General features: G+C 39.2%; 1 protein-coding gene across 3 annotated transcripts in view; it reads right to left on the bottom strand.

Moving 5' to 3' along the window:
• Positions 1-20,910, bottom strand: part of SNTG1 (syntrophin gamma 1) — a 281,755-nt gene that overhangs the window by 7,040 nt on the left and 253,805 nt on the right. For 2 of the 3 annotated variants that reach the window (XM_064170431.1, XM_064170434.1), the window contains 3 exons: positions 16,509-16,661; positions 10,994-11,086; positions 672-782 (listed from right to left, as the gene is read on the bottom strand). In XM_064170431.1, coding sequence (XP_064026501.1) covers positions 672-782; positions 10,994-11,086; positions 16,509-16,661 — 357 coding nt within the window. The remainder of the gene's footprint in view (positions 1-671; positions 783-10,993; positions 11,087-16,508; positions 16,662-20,910) is intronic. The other variant, XM_064170435.1, reaches the window with a different exon arrangement.

The following is a 20,910-nucleotide window of genomic DNA, read 5'->3' as shown; positions in this document are numbered from 1 at the left end:
AATTACCTTCACAAAGAAAATGTTACACTACCTCCCCTTACAACTGTGGGTCTCTAGGTCATCCGAAGCAGGGAGCTGCAGCTAACAGGTGATGACAGCCATGGCCATGAATATTCAGTGCAACCTTTAACAGCTGTTTTACAAAATTCCCATCATCTGATACCAAATGAAGCCTGCACAGAGTATGTGTGCAACCTGGCACCAGGAGCACTCCTGAAAATCTGATTAACATTTCCTAATGACTCAAGAGTTCCCCAGACAGCTACAGCTACACCTCTAACTCTACAAAGCTAGTCAAGTCCAAAAGAGGTTGTTCTACCTCTTCTCATGCTGAATACTGCTCTAAATCCATGAGAGGCTTAAAGGACACTGAAGGGGTCTGTGCAGAGAATTTTAAACTAACCAAAGTTGAAAAGATAGGACCCAAGAATCTCCACATGCAGTTTTATAGCTACATTTCTCTACAGATCTTAGACTAAACATACTTCATATAAAAACAAACTGAAATGGGTACAAGTGCTCACTATGAACGTCAGAACTTTTTCCTTTGTAGTCTTTGACTTTATGCATGGATCTAATATGTTAAATAATTTAGTTTAATTTACTCTTCCATTCCCCTATCTGCTTCCATAACTGTTTTTTTTACTGAGAAAACAATATATTGTTTTTACCTTTGCTTCAATTTGTTTAGTATCTTGGTTTTGGAACAGAAATTTGATTTTGCTCTTGCCATCATCTGAGGAGCCTTTGAGCTGGGAAAACTTGTACCTCCAAAGGACAGCCTAGAGAGAATAAAAACAACAACAAATCAACATAAAAACTCCATACACAAGCACGCCTGTGCAGACAAGTGCTGGAATGATTTTCCCCATCACTGTCTCTGTGTACTTACACATTCCAGGTAAAAAGTTCTGTTAAATTTTGTTAGCAGTTAGAATTTTGACCTTTCTCATACTCTCCTTGATTTCAAGTAGATATTGAATCTGAGAGCCACTTTCATTTGCTGTATACATGTGACAGTGGAGCTCCCACCTACCATAAACAGAGTTAAAGAGATTCCCTTTCTGGTAAACTAGGGGAATTGGGCAATTTATGTGAAACTGTATCATATTTGTTTCAAATGCTGTCATCCTAAGCCAACAAACCTGTGCTACAGGAAATAGAATACATTCCCTCATCTCAAAGTGTGAGCAACTCCTTTCACCTTCTTGGATTAAGGATGCCCTGAAGATAATGAGTTAAGCAAAATGAACCAAAACAACCTCATGCAGCTTTCGGGTGGCCACACTTCCTACCTACATGTAAAGTGCTTTTCTTACAGGCCTATTTAACCCAGCAAATCTTGTCAGAAGATCAAGAGTATTGCCTTTCTGCAGGAACAGCAAATCTATTTAAACATGTCATTGCCTAGATGAGAAATGTAAAGGCCATTGATGGTCTCTCTATCTCACGAGAAAAACCACGAAAAAACAAGCTATCATTTTTCTCTTCTCTGATGATGTATGGAGAGGCCAGGAGAGAGGTGCAGTAGTGACGAGGAGCCCTAGATGGGCTGGCAGGATGGAGGGTACCTGGCCTTATTCCAAATCAGATTAAGTTTGAGTGATGATAAAGATGCTCAGAACTGCAGAACTTTGTTGTTTCCTGTGCAGCTTTCCTTCTTGCTCAGAGGAAGGAGAAGGACAGCCACACCAAACCATGGGCATGATTCAAGAACACACTTCAGTTTACACAGAACATGGGCTGAGGAGAGCTCTACTTAGCAGTAGCTCTTAAGTACGCTCCAAAACCAGGCAGATGGCATAGAGTGACGAAATCCTTTTGAGATTAATGCCAACAAGACTGCACTTCTTCCATCAGGATATCAAAACCAGTTCCTAGAACTGACAGTTCAAAGGCAGATTTCCCAGAGACCATTAAAGCCAAAGTCCAAGGAAGAAATATACCATTGACAATGCATGCAGTGGTTCCCAAATGATAGAACTGTCTCTTTCCTTTGGGTGACCTTCAACAAAGTGCATGTTTTCCCCCAAAATTTCCACACCAAGGATGGTTCTTTTTGCAAAAATCAGAGTGATTTTTAAGTCATTAAGGAACACATATTATTTCAAACATTCCAGCTAATTAACTTGGCTACTTGCTCCAGACAACTTCTGAACAGCTTCAAGTTTGAACTAGGACAAATACAGTCCACTTTGGTGCGCTCTGTATGTGTCTACACTTCAGTACACCACACTACATTAGAACTGTAACAATGAAACTAGATACCCAAAATATGGATAGCTAAAATTAGCTCAGTTAATTAAGCATATGCCCATTAAGACCCATTTCATTCCTTGTCTCCTGCCAAAGAAGCTGACCATTAATCAGATCACCCTTAAAATACAGTATATTTTGGGGATCCCTGATTCACTTCCTCTGTAGATTGCTAAATTTGTTTTCTTCATTTGCAATTCTGCAATATGCACAAGCAGTGAACAGGAACCAGCTCTGTCCTTTTTCAAGGACTGCCTGATGGTTCCAAAGTAGAAAGAAGCAGGACCCTGAGCACCAAGTTTCACATAGATGTGCAGCAACAGCAGTGACATTAACTCACAAGAGAGTGCTTCACATATCTTCACCTTTCATATTCCTGTGGGCCGACTTCAGTGTCACACTGCTTGCTGTTCTAAACTCCAGTTTTAAAGGCTAATTCTCCTGCATTAGAAATAAGCATCCTTGGGGATACTGTCAAAGCCAAGTGAAGGGTATTTTCCATGTTTTTGAACATCAGAGTTCCTCAAAACCATTTGTTGAATGCTTGCCTCTGGGAGTTAATGTAGGCTGCTATCATTTTATACATACATATAAATATTTATGTATAGATTGACTTCTAAGCAATAAGTAGATTTGCAAAACATCTTGGCTTTTTCACAAGTTGCCAAAAAAAAAAAAAAAAACCTTAATGTGTCACATAAACTGTTCCTAAGCCAGATTTTATGAATTATAAAATACAAGCAAAGTATTTACTGGCTTGAAGGTGCAGTGTTAATGGGCTCTATACTCTGCAACACATTCTGATATGGCTCATTTTAGTTAATAAAAGCAGCCTGTTCTCTTCAAGTGCTCTCTTTGCATAACTGTGCATAACCTGCAGCACTGAAGATATTTTACAGGCCTATATATATAACATTTTTAGAAGCTTTAAATTTTCATTTACCCTAAAATAGATTTGACAAGCTGGACCAGGTGGCAAATCCTTTTAAAACACAAATTGCAACCAAATGCAGAAAGATTCTGGGCTAGATGCTGGCATCAGTTATTTGTGAGGACCCTGAAACACTTCTCAAGCTGAAGCACACAACCTTATTATGCTCTGATGGAACACCAAGATGAGAACTCAGCATGCACTAGTCATTGCTTTTAAAAGGGAACCTTTAGCCCACGAATAGAGCCAGAACTTGCAAGCAAGCAGTACTGTTTAGAAACTGGGGAGCACGGAAACAGCATGTACTGACAAAAATAACCCACAGCTTCACAGGTTACCTGCACCAGTGTGGCCATGGAAGATCTGACAAGAGTTAAACAGTGCTTTGAGAAATGCACTGGAAGAAGGTCATCTCATTGAACAAACACTCTGTCTGGCAGGCACAGCAGAGAAAACAACCAATAAGGCATAAATCCCTTTCCAAATTATTATTCCTAGATGGCTTAGGCTGCTTTTTATTTTTTTGTATTTTATAACATTTAATAAAATTAAGATCCAAAACTACCAGAAAGCAAACAAATAAACAGTGCAAACAAGTCAACAAATTAGATTTAAGACTTCTCTTGAGATGCCAGTAAATTATTGTAATAAGAAATCATCAGAAACAGCAAAATCCTCTCCTCCCTGAAATTAATAGGAGCTTTTCCTCCTTTGACACATCTAGGACCAAGATTCTCCACCAATACTTTTTAATGAGAAATATTTCATTTATAAGCAATCATCCAGGACTCATCTGTCCTACTCTTTGTAACCAAATTACTGTATATTGGCTTCTGCTATAGTTGGCCTGCTATAATCGCTCAAGGATGCTTTCTGCCTATAGATTTTTATGTTATACAGACATAGATGCAACACACAAATGGCACATGAGAAGTTATTGACCTCAGTACCTGCAATACTTTGATGATGCTCCCTGTAGTCACACAATTTAAGGAAGCTAAATCACTTCCAGGCGTAGCTTAGTTAGCAGAGGGGCTGGACTAGACAATATTCAGGGACCTGCTTCAATCTCTACCATTCCATGATTTCATTCTTAGCACTGCTGTTGAATCTAGAACATATGTTCACATGATCACAGGATGTTAGGGGTTGGAAGGGATCCAAAGAGATCATCAAGTCCAACCCAGAGCAGGACCACACAATCTAGCTCAGGTGATGGAGGAAAGCATGCAGATAGGCCTTGAAAGTCTTCAAAGAAGGAGAATCCACAACCTCTGGGCAGCTGTGCCAGTGTTCTGTGACCCAGTCAAGAAGTTCCCCCTTTGGTTGAGGTGGAACCTCCTGTGCTGCAGCTTACACCCATTGTTCTATCCTTGTTCTATCTCAGGGAACAACTGAGCAGAGCCTGCCCCCGGCTCCTGACCCTCAGCCCTTAGATATTTATAAACATTTATCAAATCCCCTCTCAGTCTTCTCTTCTCTAGACTAAGCAGCCCCAAGTCCCACAGCCTCTCCTCATTAGGCAGTGTTCCAGTCCCCTCATTCATCCTCATAGCCCTGCGTTGGACTCTCAAGCAGATTCCTGTCTCGCAAACTGTTCTGCAAGGGACCTTAGAAAATAGTTTCACATCCATGTTATACCTCAATTTGCTACTGATTCCCAGCATGTCAGAATCTTGAACTAAACTGCATACAACTTTGATGAGATGCCTTCAGACCAAATAACTTCTAAATAATGCTATCAGAAAAGTGGGAATGCATAACAATTATTTTAGTTCAGGGTATAATCAAGACTATTGTTTAGGGCTTCTGTTTTGTTTTAGGTCAAGGATCCTGATTTACCCTGAGCAGAGAATGGATTACCAAACAAATAAGTAGGAGTCTGTACTTTTGCTTAGCACACCCTGAGGGATGTGCAGAGAAATTACGACGTCCATGGTTCTGTGATAGGTCACCACCTCCCTGGGCAGCCCATTCCAATGCCAATCACTCTCTCTGACAACAACTTCCTAACAACATCCAGCCTAGACCTCCCCCACCACAACTTGAGACTGTGCCCCTTTCTTCTGTTGCTGGTTGCCTGGCAGAAGAGCCCAACCCCACCTGGCTACAGCCTCCCTTCAGGTAGTTGTAGTCAGCAAGTAGCTCTGCCCTGAGCCTCCTCTTCTGCAGGCTGCACACCCCCAGCTCCCTCAGCCTCTCCTCACAGGGCTGTGCTCCAGGCCCCTCACCAGCTTCGTTGCCCTTCTCTGGACACATTCCAGTATCTTAACATCTCTCTTGAATTGAGGAGCCCAGAACTGGACACAGTGCTCAAGGTGTGGCCTGACCAATGCTGAGTACAGGGGCAGAATAACTTCTCTTTTCCTGCTGGCCACACTCTTCCTGATCCAGGCCAGGATGCCATTTTGTCTCCTGCCCACCTGGGCACACTGCTGGCTCATGTTCAGCTACTATCTACCAACACTCCCAAGTCTCTTTCTGCCTGGCTGCCCTCCATCCACTCTGTCCCCAGCCTGCAGCACTGCTTGGGGTTGTTGTGGCCGAAGTGTAGACTCTCATCCCATTAGCCTCTGCCCACTCATCCAGCCTATCAAGGTCCCTCTGCAAGGTGCTCCTACCCTCCAACAGATCCATACCTGCTCCTAACTTGGTATCATCTGCAAACTTAGTGAGGATGGACTCAATCTCCTGGTCCAGATCATCATTAAAGATACTGAACAGCCAAGGATATCCAGGCTGTTTTGCCCTGGCATTAGGAAAGAAAAACTGTGTTTTGTTAGCATGAGAGTCTCCAACTAGAAGAGAATTAATTTGTATCCTATGGCTTCACTAATGGACTAAATTCAATTTATTACTAAACAATCTTGCCTTTTCTATGCTGGATTATGCACTGTGGACCAATTCTGTTCTTGCAAAAAGTTCATTATGCTTAATGAACTTGTGAAATAATGTTTGCACCACATACTGCAATGGCATCACTTCACCTGCCAGTGCACAACACCAAATACAGCTCTTCTCTACACTTCCCACTGACATGCATCATATAGCTTCTATTATGGAATAGCAAAAGAATTTTGCCTTTCAGTAGGATGCTTAGAAAGAAAACCTGAAGGCATCTATCAGTGTTTTATTTGCTTAGACAGCTACATCTCAGACCACCTGGAAATGGTGGAGTAAATAAAGAAATTGTCTTTATTATGCAAAGGATGTCAGGGGTTGCTTTCCAAATATTAGTTTCATCACATCCTTTTGTTGCCTTTTCCACTGCATCTTCAAAAATCTGCAGCTGTACTTGTCCAACACTACCTTCTTTTTTCTTCACACACTGATTACACCATTCTTCTGGTTAGCTTTTTAAGGCTTTTTTAATACTCTCCTCACATATTGCAGAACTATGCTAAATTTCACTGGACACCTTTAATGCTAATGTTGCTTCTCATTTGACTAAAACAAGTGGTAAGTCCTACAAGTTAAAACTAAATCAATGCCTCGCAGGTCCTTATTTTTCAAGGATGTCCTTCAGGCACCTGGGATACCTTATTTTGGCTGTTTGACTCATACCTAATTGAGAAAGATTGAATTCTTGCAAAGTGACACTTTGTCCATACTGACAGCAGCAGTAGGGAATTGAGTAGGATTAAGATCTTGTTCATGCTCGGTTCTACTGTGTTACCAATCTCTGGAGGGTATCTTACTACAAAAGAATTATGGTCCAAGGCAATTTCCTTTGTCAACTGCTGTGGCTCTGTAACTGTAAAAGAAAAGATAGGGGAGGACACAGGGGATAAAGATCAAAAATGAGACAAAGGAAAAAAGCAGGAATGGCAGCCCTAATAAAGTAACTGTTCTTGTCCACTATAAAAGTTACATCAGATGTTAAATGACTGCAGTTTACCTTCTTAGTACCAACAGATGACCTACCCCAGCATGTGGGACTGTACAAACCATGCCTGACAGCTTACATTAAAATTGTAGTACCTATTTCTTCAGCATTTCATTTCCTAAGCAGGGAATAAATATTTGGTCACAAAAGTTACAGTGTTGAATCTTCACCTTGAGGTGAGCCTGGTTTCCTTCTTCCTTCTCTATTACTGAACTTTGGATATCGATGGGTTCTTTACATGCTGTTCTGTTTCAATGTGTATTTGCATTACAAAGAGATTGGCCTTAAGGTATATACCCCTAGAAAACATGGAGTTTGTTCCTAAAGAAATAAAGATCAATTCTCTTCTCTGTTATTTAGTAGCCTTTTGATATGAAAAATAAATTAAAGGCATTTGCAATGCTATTTATTATTTACAGTGTATTCACTTTTTTGATCAAGTGTGTAAGGTGTCCATGAGAGAATAGATGCCAGGTACATTGAACTTTGTTGATATGCACCTTGTGGGCCATTACAGAGCCTTCTGCTGTTTTGTTCTAGCACTACCACATAACTCAGCACATTTTAATATATTTCCAGTCCTACAAGGAATGATTTTTTTTCTCCTCTGACAAATACATGTTGTTGACTGCTGCTTTAATGAGCAGTAAACATGATGGAGTACAGACATAGCACTTTGCACAGGTAGGTATATTGCAAGGTGCATTCTCACAAACACACACGTATATAATTTGTACAAGCTGTGATGCAAAGATGCACATTGCAGAAAACCGCTTTAATGAGTATGCCAGGAAATATAAAAACATACTAATGTCTGCTGTGTGCACCCTTGTACACCTCAAGGGCAGACAATGATTTTGTTATAAGTCAGTTACTGAAAGCCACTTGATGAGTGAGTAATTCTATTCATTAAGCCACTTTCAGAAAGATGGTCAGATGTATTTTTGGATACATCTTGCTATGCTTTTTAATCTTCAGATCTCCATATTTAATTCTTAAGGTGCCCACATTGGCTGCAAAGCCTTATTTACAAATGCTTATCATAATGTCTGTTTATGTCCATACCTAACATAAATTGTCCACTAGACAGTTAAATTTGCTTCTTACACCAGTGGCATCTATACACCAGGTAATGGTAGACAAATGTAGGAGCTGAATTCATGTGCTGTATCTGTGCAGGACTGGATAAAAACGGTTTCCTCCATTGAGGTTGACAAACAATGCTGAAAAAAATGGCCTAGGCTGACAACTGGTTTATAACTTTATGACATCTGTAGCAGAACTTTTTGCATCGTTACAGAATTTCCATGGCATTTGGAAAGTAAAATTTAGCCTCTAAAACATCTCAAAAGCCAAATTGTGCCTGGAGTGGATGCTGTATATTAAGACTCTTCGGAGTACAAGAAGTAAACAAACTGAATCTGGAGAACTTGCAAGAGAAAGGTGAATATCTAAATAAGATTCTTTGGAGTACAAGGAGTAAACAAACTGAATCTGGAGAACTTGCAAGAGAAAGGTGAATATCTAAATAAAACTCTTTGGAGTACAAGGAGTAAACAAACTGAATCTGGAGAACTTGCAAGAGAAAGGTGAATATCTAAATAAGACTCTTTGGAGTGCAAGGAGTAAACAAACTGAATCTGGAGAACTTGCAAGAGAAAGGTGAATATCTAAATAGTAATGACAAATATTAATTAAATTCAATTTTAGTGGACTACCAGCAAGGACTGAAGAGTGAAGTTCAGCAAGAGGACATTATTTGTCACCCTGTGTTTCTAATAATGCAAATGGAATTGCACTAAACTTGGTGGACTTTGGAGAAGTCCCAAGTGGAAGAGATGCTGTTGTGACACTCACTAACGATCAGATTTAAACTCCCATGCAAGCCAACACTCTTGGTTTATCACTACCACAAATAAGGGACTACGACATGGAAATTAAACATAGGGAAATCTTTTCCAATGCCTACTTGGTCAGTATGTAGCAGTTCTCTTTCAAACCACACATTATTAATATGAACAATAGAAAAAAAAAGGGCACCCTACACTGAAGCTTTGGCTCTAAAGAGTGCTACAGAACAAGAGCACAAACACACACCCCACCTCTTTTTTATCTGCAGGGAGAGAAATTTCTTTGTGTCCATAATTACATTTGGTAGTTTATAAACTGTTTAGCTGAATCAAGATGTTATTTTCTGAGATGTTGGAAGAATCTGATTTAACTAGGCAGTCTTAAAAACCATTCCATCTCCTTTCAGGGAATCACAACGGTTTGTTATAAAGCAACACACCAAACGCTCTAAATGATAAACAACTGTTGGCTCCACAAGCAATCAGTCAGAAAATGAGTAGGAGAAAGCAGGTGATATGCACAGAAATGGCTGTGATTTATGCCAGTGCTGTTGTAATCACATCTCAGTACAGATTTGTTCGGAAGACCTCAAGTTTAATGCTTTGTGTACTCATATTTATCATAGGTCTATGCAGACACAGAAACAATGTTTTCATTGAACTGTGATGTGTTTGACTTGAAATACATTTAGCATAGATGACAGTTTTTAACCATTATTTTTGACCACTGTCATTCTCTATCAAAGTAAAATGAAAGAAAGCCTGAAACCTTCAGGATTCTCCATGAATTGACTCTTGAGCTTTCCTGGCATGGTTCCTCTTTCCATTCAGGAAAATAAAATCCCCTTTTAAAAGACAAATCAGCAAGCATCACAGTAAAATCAGTTTTATGGGACTAAAAGGAAACACAGAAAGTGCATGAAACAAAGAAGCCTTTTAAGAATCAGAGATGTGCAGGAGCGCTGGAGGAGATGCAGATTACCTTTACACAAAAACCACTTCTATAATGTTATTGGAGAGTGGGGGAAAACATACACTTTTTTTTTCCTGGTGCACTGATATTTCTCCTAAGCTGACAGTTGTGTATTTCACTGATGACTCACACAAGACTATTTGCTTAACAAAAAGAAACATATAACTATTTGAATTTCAAATTCACCACAGCTTGTGCAAACAAGCAGTAAAATAACCCCAAAAGGGATTGGTTAGTGGAGCAATGTGGTGGGAAGAGCTGAATTAAGACAGAAGATTAGAGCATATTCTGGAGAGAAAAGAACATTTCCAGCAGTGGCTGGTGGCCCTGCTGCAGCATCTCAAGGGAAAATCAGTGCTGAAGAGAAGTGGAACTCAGATGCTTTCAGAACTCACATTCTCCCATAAGAGCAGTGTCAAGTAGTAGCAATAAAGCCTGTTTACATTTTAGCACTTGTTAGCAATTAGTGCAAATGTAAACACAGGTAGGCTCTCAATGATTTTACTGAGATTGGACTCGCATTAACACAGCCTGGAAATTGATGGCACATTATCACTTGATATGGCAAATTATTTCATCATACTGAGCTTTTTTAGGGCGGATGGGAAAAGCACAGACAGAGACCACAGCTGATTTCTCCCTTCAGAGATGACTCAACAAAAATATCTAAAACACAAACTGAAAACTGTAGTAAAACACACTCCCACCTATGGAATTTGAGAAGAGAAAGGCAGGTTCTTTTCAGAGCTCACAGATCAGCTTGAAACCAAGATGCTTTTCTCTCAAAACCAAGAATGCGTCAGCAAAAGAAAGAGCAAACTGAACCAGCCCAAACTTTCATGTGAATGAAGACTTGATGCTTCTTTCAGACTGCTATTGGCATTGACTTTTCAATAACAAGCACACAATGGAATACAACTTCTCATATTGTTAGTAGTCAACCCTAAGTTTTAAACCAAAGCACAAGAGATTTGACAAGAGATGCTATATTATGACAACAAAAAGAAGTACAATTTCAGGATGTACTTCTTATCCCAAACCAGAAGAAATACTGAGGGATAATAACGGTGTGAGGAAAACAAGCCTTAGAACTTTACCTTTGTGGCAGCATCAAAACAGACAAAGCCCATGCTGAAGTCGATGGTAAGTCCCATAAGATGACTCTCCAAAACACAGGCGTATGTCTTGCACTGCAGAAGAAAAATCAGAGAAGGTAATTACTACAAAACACATTTCTTCAAATTCTTTCTAGGACCAGTATTTTGGTGTCTTTATTCTAATTATGTCCCTAAATTATTATCAGAACTAATTTTTCTGTAAATAGGGCAATTTACTGTCAATGTATTTCCATTCAAAGGATTCAATGATTAAGTTTTCTAATTATTGTAGAAAGAGGCTTTGCTTTCATCAGGAAAAAATAATCAGACTCACACTGGCTTCTGTGGTTTACTGATTTACAGATGCTCAAAGAGAAGTTCATTTTGGAAGATTTACTTGTTTTGGTGCCTGGTAAATTCCCCTAACATTAATGTATCCCTTTAAGTTTGTAAGAGAGAATAGATAAGTTTGTAAAATATGCATTTGGTATGCTGCTCTTTGTGTTTTTTTGTCCTAAATCTTGGTGATAAAGGTAGCATTTCATACAACCTAGTAACTGACACTGCTTCTGCAAATGGAGCAATGCACCTCAAAGGTTTCTACAAGAAACTTTCAAGTCATAGTATCATATAATGATTTGGGCTGGAAGGGACCTCCAAAGGTCATCCTTGAATGGCCTGTTCTAGGTGAAAATGTGCCTGCCTATGGCAGGGGGGTTGAACTAGATGATCTTTGAGGTCCCTTCCAAACTAAGCCATTCTGCGATCTAGTCCAAACCCCCCTGCAGTGAGCAGAGACATCCTCCATTAGATCAGGTTGCTCAGAGGCTTGTTGAGAGATTTGTAATTCTATGCATCTATTTATTTCCGTAACACCACACTTCACTACATGCTGTGAGACATCCATTAGTGTCATTTTCATGATCAAAACTACTGCTGTGCCTGAAGGCTGACTTCAGGTACAAAATGAAACACTCATATTTTCAATCACAAACTATTTAAAGAGATTAAAACATTTCCAAACCTGATGTAACTTCTTTAAATAAACCATTATTATTTTACTGAAACTTTACCCTCCAGATTAAATGAAATATATTCTGCAAACACTGTTCTACCCACAAAGACTTCAGTGATGTATAATGTGTCAAAGAACCTAAATACAAATTGCAAGCATAAGGACAATGTAAGTTACTAAATTATCAGTGTTTGGCATTTTGACTGCCAAGGATAAATCACCTCTGTCTACTTATATATTTTATGAGAAGGCTCTTTGGATTCTAAAGAGGTCTTCCCCAGAACACAAGAAGCTGAAAGGCTCTTTACCTTCATTGATATAGACATTGTAATGAAAAAGAATGGAATAGTTCATAGAGGATCTATAGGTTGTTTTGAAGTGACAGGCAGGAAGAATATCATAGAATCATGAATCATAGAATCAACCAGGTTGGAAGAGACCTCGAAGATCATCCAGTCCAACCTATCTCCCAGCCCTATCCAGTCTACAGCTATATGGGCTCTTTGGTTACTGGAAATGTACTTTCTGTACCCAGAATTACACAGTGATCCAATATAGGTTGTTTTGTTCTGAATCTGAAAGGTTTGAGTGAATTGCTTTCACCAATCAGATCTGGTCCCAGCTATATGCAAATAACTGTTGGCTAATCTTTATGCACACATACACATCTTGGAGCTCTAGAATCCTGGTTTTAAACAGTGATATCCATCACTGAAGCTGAAGCACACCCTCTGTTAGTTAACCATGGGGCACAAGTGCAGTGTTTAAGCCATGGCTATCTAGAACTCAGAAGCAAAAATGATCCATGATGTGCCTTACAAGGAGATTTTGAGGGTTTAGCAGGTAACAGTGAAGGTTATCACAGTATCAACAAGGTTGGAAGAGACCTCATAGTTCATCAAGTCCCACCCTTTACCACAGAGATGTGATGCACCAAAGGCATGTTCAAGAGCTCTGTCAGTAACTGAAAGATTTCTTACTGCTGCTGAGGCGGAAAGCAGTGACTGGTTTATTCTTGTACTTTCCAGCACTGAAAAAAACTTTGCATACTTGACTCCATGCTGAATCTCAATTGCCAGAGTACAGAGGTGGACTTGGCCCTTTTAACTGCTAATGCATAAGCTCCCCAAATTTCTAATGATGCATCTCTGTGGTGTTGCAGTCATATGGTATTTGTGTTTACATAAGCAAATAAAAAGCAGCTTTTTCTGTAACAGCTATACCACAAAATTGCTACAGAAACATAAACTTTGATCATAAATCAGTGCTGCTCAAAAAGGAGAGGTTATTGCCTTCGGCAACATCTCATTAGCAGAGTGTAAAGTAGCATATTTCACAGTGACTTCTTACTTGATGAATTCACATATGCAAAAATATGCAGATTTTGCATGCAAAGCACAAAATGTACAGTTCTGTAGAACCATCTTACTAACTTCCTACAAAGATGCAAACTACAGTTTTATATGTAGATGTCCAAGCTACCTAGAACAGACACAGAGCCTTCATGAGAATTCTAAACTGGCAAGGAGACAGTAGAGCAGATTAAAAATACATATTGCCATCTAACTCATCTGACCTCCCACCTTCATATCAGAGGTCAACCTGCAACGTGCATAGCAGCACCAGAGTGGGCTGGCACAGCTCCCTCTGCTGAAGCAGAGCACTGTGCCTGGGCTAATGAGACTCACTGAGAAGTTAAGATTTATAAGATATAGGACATGTCAGCCTTGTACACTGAAAAAGCAACTTGCTTCCCAGACTGCAAGTTCTATCTACAGAAGGCAGTGCACAGTTTGAGCAGAAGTATCACACAGCTGGCTCGGTGTGGTTATTGGTGGGAAAAAAATGCATAGTGAGGTGCAGATCAACAGCAGTACTGATTCTTTACTTACTCCATGGCATTCCAAACAATTCAGAGAAGCAAAACTGTGAGAATAAGAAAAGAATTTCTGGACAGCAAGATTTTTATTTTCTTATGGAAGAAAGTCTCCTGTTTTATGCATGTGTTGTATGCACTCATGCATCACTCTGGTCGTGGGTCAGAGTAGGAATGTCAATTTACAGGCACACATTAAGATATTTCTCATCCTTACTTAATTTGTCTTTTATTTTGGGCCTTCCTATGGAAAAATAAAACAACAACAACAAAAAAGCCCCACAGAAATTCTTCCTAGAAGATTTTGATAATTTAAAATTTCTTACATATTTAACAAACATTTGAGACCATTAAAAGTGATTGCTGTTAATAAATACTGTGGATGCTTGGCTTTGGTTGTTGATATCTCACATAAAGCTCCTAAAAATGTTATCAGAACTGAAGCATCCTCCTCTTCTCCAAACAGGCAGATATTTCAGCACTCATTTCTTGTTCTCTCACAGCACACAGAATCCTAAAGCTGCTTTTTAGGTAATTCAGCAGGTTTGGCAGGCACTGAAGACAACAATCCAGAGTTGTTACTTGGATTTTCTCCCTCAATACACACAATTTAAGTTATGGAAAGACTGATATCTTAGACTAGGATTACAACCTAGCTCTGAAGCTAAGGGAAACCATACTCTAAGTCCAAGATTTAATTCAGACTTTCAAACTCAGATTCAAATTAAAGGGAAGTAAAAGTTAAGTGTATGCAATAATCCTTGTAATAGGGAAGCAACAACTACAATATAGACTAGAAGGATAGCAAGAAAAAGATTCATGATCAAAGTGCTGAACATGTTAACATAAAATAGGAAGAACAGAAGGGGAGCCTGGCAATGATGTACTGCACATCATTATGCAAGCTCTAGCAGCCTCAGATTCTTCACATAACAATGATTTGAGATAGGAAAAAGGATCTCCTTGCCCACCTTTTTTTTTTTGTTTTTTTAATAATTAAGCAGATGCTTAGCATCAGGAGTGCTGTGTACAGCTCTGGACATTGAACTGTGGGAGCGAGTCCGGAAGAGGCTGCGAAGATGTTCAGAAGGCTGCAGCAACTCTGCTATGAGGACAGGCTACAGGAGTTGGGGCTCTCCAGCCTGGAGAAGAGAAGGCTTCCAGGAGATCTTGGAGTGGTCTTTCAGTATCTGAAGGGGCCTACAGGAGGGCTGGGAAGGGACTATTGACAAGGTCTTGTAATGACAGGATGAAGAGTAATGGGTTTAAACTGGCAAAGGGGAGATTTAATCTGGATGCTAGCAAGAAGGTCTTTACAGTGAGGGTGGTGAAACACTAGAATGAGTTGCCCAGGGAAGTTGTGGATGCTCCCTCCCTGGAGGTGTTCAAGGTTGGATGAGGCCCTGAGCGACCTGTTCTAGTGGGAGGTGTCCTTGCCTTTGAACTGGATGAACTTTGACTTCCCTTCCAACCTAAACCACTTTATGATTCTTATTGCTCTAGAGAAAACTAAGAGTGACTGCAACACATCACAACAGCACCACCACAGTATCCCACTGCATATTATTGCTAAACTAAATCAGCCTGACTATCTCTCTTCTAAGATCTTTCTGTCCTAAAAAAATACAACCTGGCTCATTTTTGGTTTAGATATACCTCTGGCACACGCTATGAATTAGGTTTAAACTGAATTTATTACATACTTATAGCCAGAGATTATTAAAAAAATATTTCAAGGGTGATGTATTCTTGAGAATTACATCAAAATAAGGCCCTGATGAAACTTTCAAGGTGGTTAATGGCAATTCATGTATGCTGAGTAACTCTGTTTTAATTGGTAAGATTATGGACCAGAACACAACCTATCTGAATCATTTTAAATGACAGCTTTAAGGTGCAGTTACAGTTTCAAAATGATATGATTCCATAGTAACACAAATCTGCACACAAATGGATCATCATTCACATGAAATAAGAGCATCCATATGAATGATGTCTTAAACCACAAATTTAGTAACAGTTTAGTACTGCTGAGACCTGTTTTTTGCTCACAGAGCAGTGGAAAAATCTTGTTTTGGTCATGTGAGCAAAAGAGTTATCTTTAAATACTGAGATGTAATTCTGCTATAAATACTTGCCTGTACCTAAGTGTCATCCATCTCTGCTGCCATCTGACAACTGAGTAACACAGAAGAAATGTGTGTAAAAAAGATAACATACCTGAGGTATATTTTTGTTCTTCTATCCTGTAGGTACCCTCAATGTGCATTCATTCTTGGCCAATTTACTACCTGCAAGGTTCTCTTATGCTACCCAGTAACAAATAAACTAGCATGAGAGACAGCATGTAAGAACATGGAATCACCTAGAGTTTTGCCTCTGATCTCTAGATTCTTTTTCTCACTTTGTTCCTGAACTTTAGTTAACAAATACTCGCCACCTAATCATATAACAGCAAAGATCTGAGGTGATCTCTTCTGAATATTAGACTGCAAGCTCTTTGGGAACACCAAAAGGGTTTTTTTCTGCCCTAACATATCTAAACCAACAACAACCTCAGAGCTGCAGGAGGTGACAACGCATCATTCTTTCACATCTGTTGAATTCATAACGTTTGTTCTCACCTGTATCCGTTCAACTTCTAAAAAAGTTGCTGTTTGGAAGGCTTTTTCCCATAGTGTTAGGTCAGATTCTAGCTCCACAGAGAAGTAAAGATCTTCCCCAGATTCAGACTGGACGCTGAAGCAATGTTTCCGCCGGTCCAGCAGATCACTGTCCTGATGAAAACCTGAAGTTATATAATCTGGCATACATCAATTAATAGTTTTAATTGCAAACATCTATGCCTCAAACCCAGCATTTTTAAAGATACAACACTGTAATAACTACAGAGTGCCAAAGAACTGAAAATTAAGAGGTTTTGGCCTAAATATCAACATTTCAATGAATTTTAAACAGGAAATGTATATTCGGAATGGTACAGAACAACACAGCATATCTGCCACAACTCCCAATATTTTGACAGATCACTTCTCCTAAATGTTATCAGCTATAAACTTTTAGCTAAATTCTATAAGAGCCATCCACTCTCTATTCATGAGAGGAAGACAAATACCAGCTTCTCTGACCTATTCAACTCACCCAACCCTACTCAGAAGGCTAGCCAAAGGAAGCAAGAGATTTATTTAAGCAGTAGAAGTCCATCTGTTCTGTCTTCCCTAGAGTGGCTTGATAAAGCAAATTCTTATTTCCAGATGATGTTACAAAATGCAATGTCAAATTTGTCTATAGCTGCATAGTGCCAGCAGAGACTATAGTGGCTGCCAGCAGTTGAGTTGCTGGCTTCGGACCTGGAGGAGGAAGCTACTGTTGGCTCTACTTTCAACACACCACCATCATACTAGGTATAAATATATGATATTTAATGACAGCTAGCATTTGAAATTGACACTACATCAAGGAACAACCAAGTTATTGAGGAAATCCATCACTAAAATGTTTTCCAGTTGTTGGTTGGTTGGTTTTTTTTAAACACAGGATGCTTTATGCTAAAATTCTGGCATGTGATTTGTCCTAGTGAAAAATACACATGCAGAAAGAGTGTTAATTAATGTTGTCCCTACTACAGCAGAGCAGCTGTCACAAGCTACAAGATCACCAGCTGTCCTTGCAAATGGATCTGGAAATATGGGTATAGGTAGCTTGGGTATCATTTCTACATTGCTACCCCATAGCAGAGGGCACAGTTAGATCAGTAAAGGAGACTCACAGGACAGTATTGCCTTCTGGTTATATTTGACTTGAAGAGACCAAGGGGACCACTGCCAGCTTATACAAACTGGAAGAAGGTCTTACATCATCCAAGCCAGCTCTCTCAGGCAGAGAACCAGGAACCTAAAGCTGACCAAGAACTAGAAATCCATAAACCAGGGATCTGTATGAAACTATTATTCCCAGAGAGATAAGCAGGTAATGGTAAAGTAAGCTCTATTTTCCTCCTCCTTTCATTCAATACTCATTATGACAGCTGCTTGAGAAAGCCACTACAGCAAGCACTCATGAATGCTTTTGGGTCAAAACTGCTTTACAGTTTCTAGAAGGATCAGCTGTGGAGACAATCTACCTTCTCTTTAGAATCACTGTGACCAAACTGAGTGGTTCAGGTTTTAAAATGGCCTCAAATTGCACCAGGGGAGGGTTAGGTTGGGGATTAGGAAAAAATTCTTTAATGAAAGATTGGTCAGGTGTTGGAATAGGCTGTCCAGAGAGGTGGCAGAGCAGCCATCCCTGGGGGTGTTAAAAAACTGTGTCATCATGGCACTTCAGGACATGGTTTAACTCTTCCTAACGCAAACTCTTAAACCTTATTTGAAACAAGGCTATGGCACCAAGTGACAGGAGTCACTGTCATTAAAGCAATTGCCCCTGTTTTTAACAGGAGGAATATTAGTGCAGTGCTCAGTTACAGAATGTACATCTCTGTTTAGCTGAGCACAGTTAAGGCTTGAAGCTTTTAAATTACATTTTTAGACTCTGCCCTTCTTACAGAACTTTTCCTGTTGAGAAGAATATGATGCTATGAAAAAAGGGATGTGCTCTCCTGTAGACAGTGAAAAATGAAACACTGAAATGTTTACCAAGATTGAACTCTCCTCAAACGTGCTTGGAAAATGCAAAACTTTTAGAAAATTCTTTTAAGTGATTACATAAAAGCTTCTGTCTTTTATTATCAACACTGCTTGCAACAGTTGCACTACATTTTACTAAGCATTACATCAAAGCTAGAGGATGAAAAGAGAAAGAAGAGTTAAGTGAGATCTACAATATTCATCATGTTTTTGTTATTTCTATATGAAAATGAGAATATTCTTTGATTTAGAACAGCTCTAATTAACACTACCTCACTGGTTTACATATTAAAAATTTAGAGTGTTTCAATTATTAGATGATATTGTGACAAACACCACATAATGTACTCATTTGTTATTAAACCTTCTATGTGCAATTCTTATTTTGAATAAAAGGAAATCCAGCATTTCCCCAGAAATAGTCATTTCCCTATTGAATAATAATTTCATTTTCTGACTACTTCTAATGCATGTACTTTTGGTTTTGATATCCTTGGCTGTGGTTAAGTTCATGGTAAGAAAAGCTGAAGTCAAATACATTCAAATGCTTTAGTTTAAAATGTGTGCATATATCTAAGGTATTGCTTTTGCTTCTTGGTGGTATTTCATTCTACTTGCAAAACTAACCTGGTGCAAGGCTTCCTTTAGTACTGCTTCTACTCCTTTTTGCTGCAAGGTCTTCCTTTAGTTTTTCAATTGGTCTCAGGCATTTAAAAAAGTATAATCTATGTTCCAGATTTATACATCTAACCACATGCAATGTATAACTGCAGGAAACAATATAAAGGCAGAGCTAAAATGTAGTTATCCAAATGTCCTTGTAAAGGTAGGAACTTAAAACATTAATTTCCCCCCCCCCCCCCCGCCCCGGGAATCAAACAGTCTATTGTCCAAAAGCCTCTGCAAATTAAAGACAAATTTGTCAGGCATCTCAAAAAAACATCTCTTGATCTTAATTAGTGAACTTTAACCAAGCAATTATTTCACCTCAAATACAAAAAGTCATTCTACTCATTTCAGAGTCTGCTATCACCCTGTCTGTTTTATAGTCACTTGCTAGGCAATGATGGACATGACTCCATTTCATGTTGGTTTTTTTCTTTCACACTGCTACTGATTAGCTGTAGCATTTGCCCCCGATGTTCTCAGTGTGGATTAATACAGGTTCTCTGAGGAGGAACAGCCACAAAACTTGCAGCAGAATGCAAATTCCCTACTGGAAAGAAACTAACCCTGCTGAAGGATGGGCTGTGAGGAAAGTCCTTGGCTTACACCCAGCTTCAGGGTAATCCAGAATCTCTGCTGACAGGAAGGTATGACTCCTGCTTGCCTAATTAATAATGATATCCATATTAAGTGTAAGTAATAAATTTGTCTAAGGGAACCATTCATGGCTCATTAGGCAGCTCCTTTCAAATTAAGGCAGAATGCTGCTTTATCACTAAGTAGTGGCATCCCTTCTCTTCTGCAGAGGTAATTTTTCTCTTCTGAAAGACTGCCCTCTCCAGAAGCAGCCCTGCTCCTCTTTGATGACTTGTATCTTTTGATTTTAAGTATGATGAATGCACTAAATACTCAAATTTTGGCAAATAATTGAATCTGCTAAGATACAAGAGACCCTTAACAACTGCTCTAGCCGGTCAGAGTTGAATTGCTCTACTCTACAAATCTCCATGCAACAGAAAACAAAGCTGGGTCTACCAGTTTCATGCTCATGGCATGATTTTTATCCAGGAGGCGCTTAAGGACTGCCTGGAAGCCTGTTTGTCCACAAAGTTATATGTAACATACAGAGAAACTTGGCAACAGAATAGTAAACATCAGTGATGCTGACAAACAGCTTTTGATATGAACAACTCAAGATGTTCAAAACCATCCTAATTGGAGCTCTATACCTAAACAAAGTAAAGCTTGGCTTTTGAGCTAATTCTATTTCAGCTGTTATAAGAAAAGAAATATAAATGTTTGGGTTATTAATGATTATAATCCTTATTAACACACTGATGAGAAAACAAACAAAAATTGTTTTCTTTGTTGACTATTTTAGACAGTCACAGAACCACAGAGTAAGAGTCCTGCAATATTTGTCCTATAGTAACCAAGATTCAAATCTAACAAGGAAATTCTCTGAAGATAAAATGCATTCTCCCATCAGGTCAAGAGTAATAACTCCAAGATGACTGTAAAAACTAATCACTTCATGCCTTTACACTGGCTGGTATCAGTGCTCTGATTATCTCACTGTTTGTCTCCCCCTTATCAGCTTTACCTGCACATATACACATCCTTCTTTCTAAGGGGTCCTAATGATCTACTTCTTCATCTGAAACTTTGGGAACACTTCTCTTGAGCATCACCATTAGTTGCTATGGTGATGTTTTTAATAGCCTTGCAGGCA

Source organism: Pogoniulus pusillus, chromosome 34, assembly GCF_015220805.1.
Source record: "Pogoniulus pusillus isolate bPogPus1 chromosome 34, bPogPus1.pri, whole genome shotgun sequence".
NCBI lineage: Eukaryota > Metazoa > Chordata > Aves > Piciformes > Lybiidae > Pogoniulus > Pogoniulus pusillus.
Note: the sequence above shows the minus strand (reverse complement) of the source record. Positions and strands in the feature narration are given on the sequence as shown.